This window comes from Limulus polyphemus, unplaced genomic scaffold, assembly GCF_000517525.1.
Source record: "Limulus polyphemus unplaced genomic scaffold, Limulus_polyphemus-2.1.2 Scaffold492, whole genome shotgun sequence".
NCBI lineage: Eukaryota > Metazoa > Arthropoda > Merostomata > Xiphosura > Limulidae > Limulus > Limulus polyphemus.
In genome coordinates this window covers 391,537-400,149 of record NW_013666102.1, presented here as the reverse complement: position 1 = coordinate 400,149, position 8,613 = coordinate 391,537, and the positions used below count along the sequence as shown (strand labels likewise).

Here is an 8,613-nt window from a genome sequence, read left to right as displayed (position 1 = left end):
TCACCACCCACCGCCAACTCTTGGGCTACTATTTTACCAACGAATAGTGAGATTGACCGTCACATTATAACGGCCACACGGCTGAAAGGTTGAGCATGTTTGGTGTGACGGGGATTCGAACCCGCGACCCTGAGATTGCGAGTCGAATGCCTTAACCACCTGGCCATGCCGGGCCCCTACCAGGTGAACCCGGCCTGTTGTTAGAACTTTAAATTTGAACCGTTAGGTGGTGTTTATAAAAACCTGGTCAGAACAAATAATCTCGGTTAATCTGAAAGTCATTGTAATTTAATATTTTACGGCTGTTGGTTGAAATTTTATTGCAGTAAATATATATTTTTACTGTAAAAGCGTAAAAAAATGCAGAAGCGGATTGAGCAGAAATATAAAGTTAGCTAGAGCATATCTTAAGGTTAGGAATAGCAGTGCAAGCAGCATTAATATATTGACAGCGTTTTCTCAGTTAAATAACACTAAAATAACTACAGAGTGACCCATAAAACATTGCACTATTTTCAAAATAGCATTGCACAGAAATTAGTAAACTACGTATTTTAGCGATCTTTTTAAGAGTAGCCTATTATTTAGAAACTAATTTAAAAGATGAACAGAACACTGTAAACAAATAAAGGATAACTCGAATCAACGTGGAAACTTTAATAATTAATAAAATAGGTGCATTGTTTTCGGGACATCCTGTAGCTCCTGAACCAGAAGCAAAGGGTCAATGTGCTGTGCATGGTGCAGCGGCTAATTCATTATAAATCAGTTATAGAGCTAAAGATAAAGATTATTAACACAAATCTCTAACTCATAAAACTTACTAAAGGTACTATTTAATTTCGTTGTAAATTAATAATAGAAAGAAGTTTTAACGAACAAATATAATGTGTAGAATCAGATTTTTAAAATTATTTTAAACAATAGTGCGAAATTTAATTAAGTAATATTTAACAATGATATATAACACTAAATAAAGCTAAACCTAGTCCTTATTTTTGATGCAGTAAAACAATACAAAATGCACTTATAAAAATCAATAGGGGTATCGATTTATAAGATTTTTTTTCACTTTTCCATCCTTTTTATTTATAGTCATTTATACGAGCATTTTTAATTTTCACTAAATTTTGTAAAGAAATTCGTATTACAGTAAATTTTTAAATGCTGAAAATATATAAAAATATTTTAAAGATAATTGAAATATTTGTAAAAAGCGCCACATATAAAATAAAATTAAAAACTTGAAAATTATTTCCAGAATATTTTATTTTATTTTTATACGAACTTCATTAACAAGTAATCGATCTACTTACCTTTCGTTCTTGGTCTAGATTGTTATGTATAAACGTTTTCTCTCGAATTGACTCTTGAGTTGATTTCAGTGATTTTTCACAATAACTGTTATCTTTCGGTTGTCGTCTTTTGTAAAGCCGCCTGGTGAAAGAATTAAGAATTACGAAAGAAATGTTACTGATATCATCATACATCTAGATCACTAAATCTCACTAAGCCTATCTTACTGAGATTGTATTTTCTTTTCATTACCCGTCCTTTTAAATTAGGTAATTAAATAAAATCGAAAATCATATCTTTTTCTTATTAAACAAGTTTCAACATCAATAGGTTTTCTCCTATTTTTTATGTATATAAAACAAAGGTTTTTTTTTCAAATGATTTAACTATAAAAATGTATAAACTATCAGTTTTGTAACGATTTTCAGCCCAAAGTATATAAACAAAAACTTAACTTTTCATGTTTAATAAAGTTATTTATTGCTATGTAGGTAACAGAGGATTTAAATAAACACCTTTCATGCTGAGTAAAGTGATTTAATGCTCTGTTGGTCCGATGTATGTAAAAAACATACTTTTCATTCTTATTTGGGGTGATTTTATGATCTGTTTGCTCAATGTATGTAAGAAACACAACTTCAAGGTTTGGTATGAGGGATTTAGTATGCTCTGTTGGTTCAGTGAATCTAAGAAACTGCCTTTAAACACTCAAACGATCTACGTTTTTAAGCACACAATTAAAAACTTTATTCTGAGATCCTCAACGGTCTCAAAACAGACACTCTACGTGTTTCTGCGTCCACACAAGTCATCCTCAGAAGTGTATAATCAAAATCAGTGTCAAAACAGACACTATACACGTTTCGGAGCCCAATCACGTCATACTCAGAAGTGTGTAATCAAAATCAGTGCAAACCATATATAATAGTTTTTCCCACTGAATGGTATGACCAGTAGGACTTGCATGCTCAGCTAGTGCAGAATTTTCAAATTTATTTTTAACATTTCTCTTGTGTTCATTTATTCTCAATTTCTTCTTGTTTGACCAATGAATACACAACCACATTCACATTCAATTTTATAAATACCCGTTTTCTCCATTCCATTAGTTACATCTTTAGTTTTATTTAATACTTGACTAATTTTATTCAAAGGTCTATAAATCAAAACAGAATTTCTGTTTTGCTTTAAATTATCTAAATATTTGACATGACAAACCTGGACATATGGTATAAATAACATTTACGTTTTATCTATCTTATCAAATGTTGATTTTAGTTTTTTAAATCGTCATTTGTAGTTTTACTAAATTTTATCACGGCTCTATCAACAATATTAGGTGAAACACCTCTACCTAATGCTACATATTTGAATAGTAACAGTTCATTTTAAAGTCTTTTTTGTTTAGAAGATGGCTTTAAAGACTTGTAAATATAAGAATAAAAAGCTGACAGTTTTTGTGAATTCGTACGACATGATTCTTGGGTGTGGCGGCATGATAAGAGAAAAAGGTTTATGACAAATAATAATTTCTAACTGGTTTTTGTTTTTCTTAACTAATACGTAAACAAATAGTAAACTACTATTTTCTTCAATTTCATAATTACATGTAATAGCAGGTTCTAAACTATCCAAGTGGTTAGCAAAATCTATCAAGTTTTCTTTACCATGCCGCCACACCACGATATACCTTATCCATATTTCGGGTTTAAGTTTAGCGTTCAGTAAACCACCAGTTTCAAACCTATCCATGAATAGATCACACGACAAGGGAGACAATAGAGAACCCATAGTTAGACCTTCGATTTGTTTATAGATCTTATTACTAAATTTAAAAAAAAAGAATTTTCCACACGATTTTTTGTTAAACTTATCATATCTAAGATTTCAGTGACCGAAACATTATTCATTCGTAATTTGTCTTTAAAAAAATTAATAGCTTTATCAATTGGTACTTTTGTGAATAATAATACAATATCAATATCACCATTATTTATATTTATCTTACTTATTTTTTTCTACAAATTCTATAGAATTTTTGATAGTATAAATGTTTTTGTCACTAAGAAAAGAAAAACTTATGTGCTAAAAATGTAGCTATACTCTAAGAGTATTTGACACTGTAGGTTTATAAGAATCTTCTACTTCATGAACCTCCGGTAAGCATGAAGCCTTGGAGTTATAAAACTACTTGGAACCAAATGCTTTTTATGTTCTTTAACTTTTGTTATTATGAGATTGTGAAATTTGTTAAGAGGATTGTTCTTAACATTTCCATATATACCTTCATTTAGCATTTAGAATAAGGTTTTTAATTGTGTACTTATAAAAACGTTGAGTGCTTTAATTATGTTTACACAACAACTTTTAATACTTAGAAGCATACCTTTCATCCTTAGTTGGGAAGTGACTTAATGTTCTGTTGGCCCAATGTATGTAAGACACTTACCTTTCAGGTTTAGTATGGGGATTTAATATTTTCAATTGGTCTAGTGAATCTAAGAAGCATGCCTTTGATACTTAGATGAAAGTAACTAATGTTCTCTTGGCCCAATGTACGTAAGAAACTTACCTTTCTTGTTTAATATGAGGGATTTGAAATGATCTGTTGGTCCAGAGGATCTAAGAAGCCTACCTTTCATTCTTAGTTGAGAGTGATTTAATGTTCTGTTGGTCTGATATATCTAAGAAACATACCTTTCAGGCTTAGTACTTGGTGAGTTAACGTGATGTTGGTTCAGTGAATAAAAAAACAACTTAGTTTTTCATGTTTAATAGACGTGATTTAACGTTATTTATCTGTTCAGAAGATCTAACAAAACGTACCTTTCAGGCTTCATAGGAAGTGACGTAATTTCATGTTCACTGCTCATACTCTCGTCCTCATTTTCCGAAGTGCTACCTCGCGATGGCCTGATCGCAGTAGTATTGATATTTTTAGCAGGTACTCGCAAGTTTAAATTATTTTGGATGAGGTTTTCTTTAGAAACTTCAGGGTTGTTTTCAAAATAAAAATCGTCTACTTCAAAGTCATCCTCAATTTCACTGGGCGAATTCGCGCGGACTTCACCTAGCGGACTACGAGGGGACGACAGGCTGTGAAAACAAAGTCGACATATAAATGGTTTTATTAAAAGATAGTATTTTCAACCGGACCGACATCTCATACAACGCATGGGCTAAACGATCAGCAAGACATTTTAAAGTTCAGGCATAGGCTTACTTACTTTTGAACTGTTTACTCGAAAGAAAGGACTGATCGTCACATTCACAGATGAAAGTACGTAGCGTATTCAGTAATATATCGTGGGACTTCTGATCACAGCCCTAGACGCTAATCACGATGCCACGCCCGGCCCACGAAAAAAAGCATAGTCCATTTATGTTAAATTCACCACAAAGTTTGATGCTTCTACCTGCCAGGTTGTATCGTTTACCGACGATACAGACAAGTAAAATAAATACAGTAAAGGTAACAAACATAACAATAGAAGTAAAGTAACAATACTGCGAATTTAAAAGTAACAATTAACGGATCGAATGTAAAGAAGCTAGCAGAATTAAAAGCAACAATACTTGCATGGAAAGTAAAGTACAATATAATGGAACTATGGTATATAGTCAATGTAACAAAAGTAAAATATAATACAGTGATTTCAGAAGTTACACTCAGCAAAAACAACTATGCAAAAATATGTTGAAATAAGAAATGACAGTGTATACTTCAAAATTAAAGTAAAATAAAATAATTTTAGAAGACACAGTTAAAACAATGTGGGCTAAATATGGGAGTACAGTATTAAACTGAAAGTACATTAATATAAGTATTAGTAAATATACAACATATATGTAGCGTTAGTACAAAACATAACATAAAATCAAAACACAATACACAACATGCAGAGCAAGAGTCGGGAATTATTATAATTCATTGATTTCAACTACAATAAAAGTACAATACCTTTGGCAAGAGTACAATAACTAGAGTACAGGTAGAGTATAAAAAGTTTGCAATAAATATGCCAAAACTATAATAATTAGAAGTAATGTCGTATTTAAGACCAAATGTGTAATGAATCTCAAAGAATCAAAAATTACAAGTTGCAAACCCTTATGGATATAACAGAACAATTTTTGTCCTTTAAAACCAGTTAACGAATTGTCACAGAACGTGGTAACCATTTTACAGAGTTTCGAAAGTGATGAAACTACACTAAATAACTGGAATGTGTATCAATGTCATTGCTAAAGTAGCCCAAAACAGTATATTTTAAGAAATATTGTATATCTATTGGTATTTCAACTGGTGTAGCCGTCTCGTAAAGAAATTGACGTTTTTGGCGGGGAAAAGAAATTCATAAATAAACTATTGAGATGTTTAATCATGTTGAATACCCCATTAGTTATCCTTTTTTTTGTTTGTTTGTTTCTCTGGCTTTTTAACTTACTCATTAAAATCGTTAAGAAAATTTTACTTAGATAGCCTGGTGAGCTAGGGCACGGGTTCGAATCTAATCATCAAACATCCTCGCCCATTCAGCCATGAGGGCTTATTATAATTTCACTATTCGATTAGAATAGTGTAAATAAGAGTTGGCTGTTCCCTCTAGTCTATTACTTCTAAATTAGAGACGGCTAGCACAGGTAGTTGTTGAGTAGCTTTTCACGAAATTCAACAAACAAAGTTATTCAGTTTTAATGCTTTGTTCAGAAAATTGCATATTTAATAGACGTATTCGTTTTAAATGGGTAACAGAAATCCTACTTAGCTGCTGCTTGATTCTGTCACGTTTTTAGTTTACTTAAGTACAGAAATATATCAAATTTTGTACACTTATACACATTGTATTACTTTTTCTTATTCTTTAGTCTTTAATCGTAAGGTGACTAGAAGCTGGTTCTATTGATTTTATTTTCACTGGGCACTAGAATTCTCGGGGTCTAATACTAGGTTACATTCTCTTCTGGTTGAGACATTGTGAATTTAATATTATAGTCACCATATGTTTTCAGTTATTAGGGTTGAAACAGGAAAATAACTTTTTAAACTTTCAGTTTTAAATAAGTTAGAAAAGGCACCCGCACCACGCGTGACACTAATTTCGTTGCCTTCACGGGGATGGCGGAACAGTGTGCCTGTGCGCCATTTGCCAGTAACAGAAAGGAGGAATATCGTACTTACTATCAAAGCTCGTACAAATGGGAAATGAAATAATAAATGGGTTTCAGAATCCTACTCGGTCATGCCTAAGCACCCAAAGAGTTACATGTTGATAGAAGTTTGGTAATTTGAAAATTTTCTGTTACGTACAAACAAATAACACAGGTCTGCGATGGTTTTATTGTCTTGAAATTTTCACATGTTTTACAGTAATTCCTGTACGCTGAATCCGAAAATGATATAAATTTTTCTCCATCACGTACAGATTTTTCACAAAACGTTATAACGCAATACATAAAAGAAAGACCACAACACGTAGTTTTGAAACTAAAAGACGTAGATGCAACAAAAGTAAAAAATCAGGATGAACGAGGATGCATATTCGATTGACATCAGTGTTCTTTCCTTTTGATCAATTTGTTTGTATTTCTGTTAACAAACATAATGATAAAAACATTTTCATTGTGGTAAACGAGATAATAATTTGATCTAAATAACAGTTTTGTTTTCTTGATTTGTAAAAAATCCTTACGCGATAGAAAAAATTAATATTATTTTCAAAATCTGCGTAGATGAATTATATAAAATCCGTTATTAAAACCAAAACAACTTTTATGAAGCTTAAATTCGCAGGCCTATGTTATCACAAGCCTCTTTATATCATAAATTGTAAACACTAAAGTAATTATTCTCTTTGTTTGTTTATTGTTAAGCGCAAAGCTATTTGTGCTGTGTCCACTGTGGATTTCGTTATAAACCTTCAAACTTACCGCTGAGCCACTGAAGGGCAATTGTAGTTATGATTTATATAAATCAATACAAGTATTAAAGCAAAATGAAAATGAGATTTTAATAAATTAAAAGTTTTGTTTGTTTATAGTTAAGCACAAAACTACACAATGGGCTATCTGTGCTCTGCCCACCACGGGTATCGGAACCCAGTTTCTAGCGTTGTAAGTCCGCAGACATACTGCTGTGCCACTTGGGGCTAAAATTAAAAATTAAACGTATATTTTTAAGGAAATACAAAAATGCCTTTTGATATCTGTTACCCTTAGATCAATTCAACCATTATCTTAAAGTACCCTTAAATTTATTTAACGAAAGCTGTTTTGTGCCCTAAGAATTTAGTAGATTTTTTTTTGATTTAGTTTTATAACCTCACAAAACCAAATTGTTTTTAATATCGCATAATACTTTATAGGATAATTCACCTGTGCACTTTAAGGAAATAAGATTTCCAACACTTTGTTTTTTTTAAAGGTTTGTGCATTTTATTTGTGTAAATATTTTTTTATACTATTCAGAGTTATCATGTTAAAAGATAAATTAAAAGTGTTCCATATCGAGTCAGACGGATTCAAGTTCGCGTGCTTTGATCATTTGTTTACACCATACATCTGATTATATACTTATTTTGTATATAATGGATACTTCAGATATTGTACTGTTATGAATCACAAGTTTTTCCAATGAAAATCGGTGGTTGAAACAAATTAACAAATCTGAGATATTAATACCAATTTCCCGAATTCTGAAAATGATTTAATTATCAACGTGTATTAAGTACGTTATCACCTCCTTCATAATATAGTAATAAAGTATTAACATACTTTGATGAGTCGTTGTCGTTTATATAATCAGACATTACGCTGCCTTGTTTTTTGAGAAATTTTCGACTACCCAAAGTAGGTGGCGCTATCGTTTCTTGAAGTTTCTCAGTCGTTAAATACTTCTCATGTTCAATTATTTCAGACAATTTTTCACCGTCTGGTTCATCCTGAGGAAAAACAAAAGTTTTGTTCTTCTTTTCTTAAACCAGTGAATTAATAATAACCTACGTGTTATCTCATAATACGAAATTTATAACAATATACAGGTGTAAAAATCATAGTTGATACAGAAGGGTTTCATTGTATAAATAATATATAGTGGACGTAAGGAAATGAATCGTTAAGTTAAATCATTTTATTTTATAATATGAATTATAAATGGTAACAGAACCGATGATGAAAGCACAAACTCACATAACTTTGGCCTGTTTTTAATACCACTTCGTCTTTCTTGTCCAGAAGATGTTTGTTAACATTTCTATTCGATAAAAAACAAAATATAATGATTTTTAAGAATCGTCTAGAATGACAAAAAATCAGGTT

The 8,613-nt window shown here is 31.3% G+C and overlaps 1 protein-coding gene across 1 annotated transcript in view; it reads right to left on the bottom strand.

The window, feature by feature from the left end:
- Positions 1 to 8,613, bottom strand: part of LOC106458607 (ras and EF-hand domain-containing protein-like) — a 52,793-nt gene that overhangs the window by 17,768 nt on the left and 26,412 nt on the right. The window contains exons 9-12 of the mRNA XM_022384873.1: positions 8,485 to 8,548; positions 8,071 to 8,237; positions 4,123 to 4,392; positions 1,317 to 1,437 (exon numbers count right to left, since the gene is read on the bottom strand). Of these exons, the coding sequence (XP_022240581.1) occupies positions 1,317 to 1,437; positions 4,123 to 4,392; positions 8,071 to 8,237; positions 8,485 to 8,548 (622 nt within the window). The remainder of the gene's footprint in view (positions 1 to 1,316; positions 1,438 to 4,122; positions 4,393 to 8,070; positions 8,238 to 8,484; positions 8,549 to 8,613) is intronic.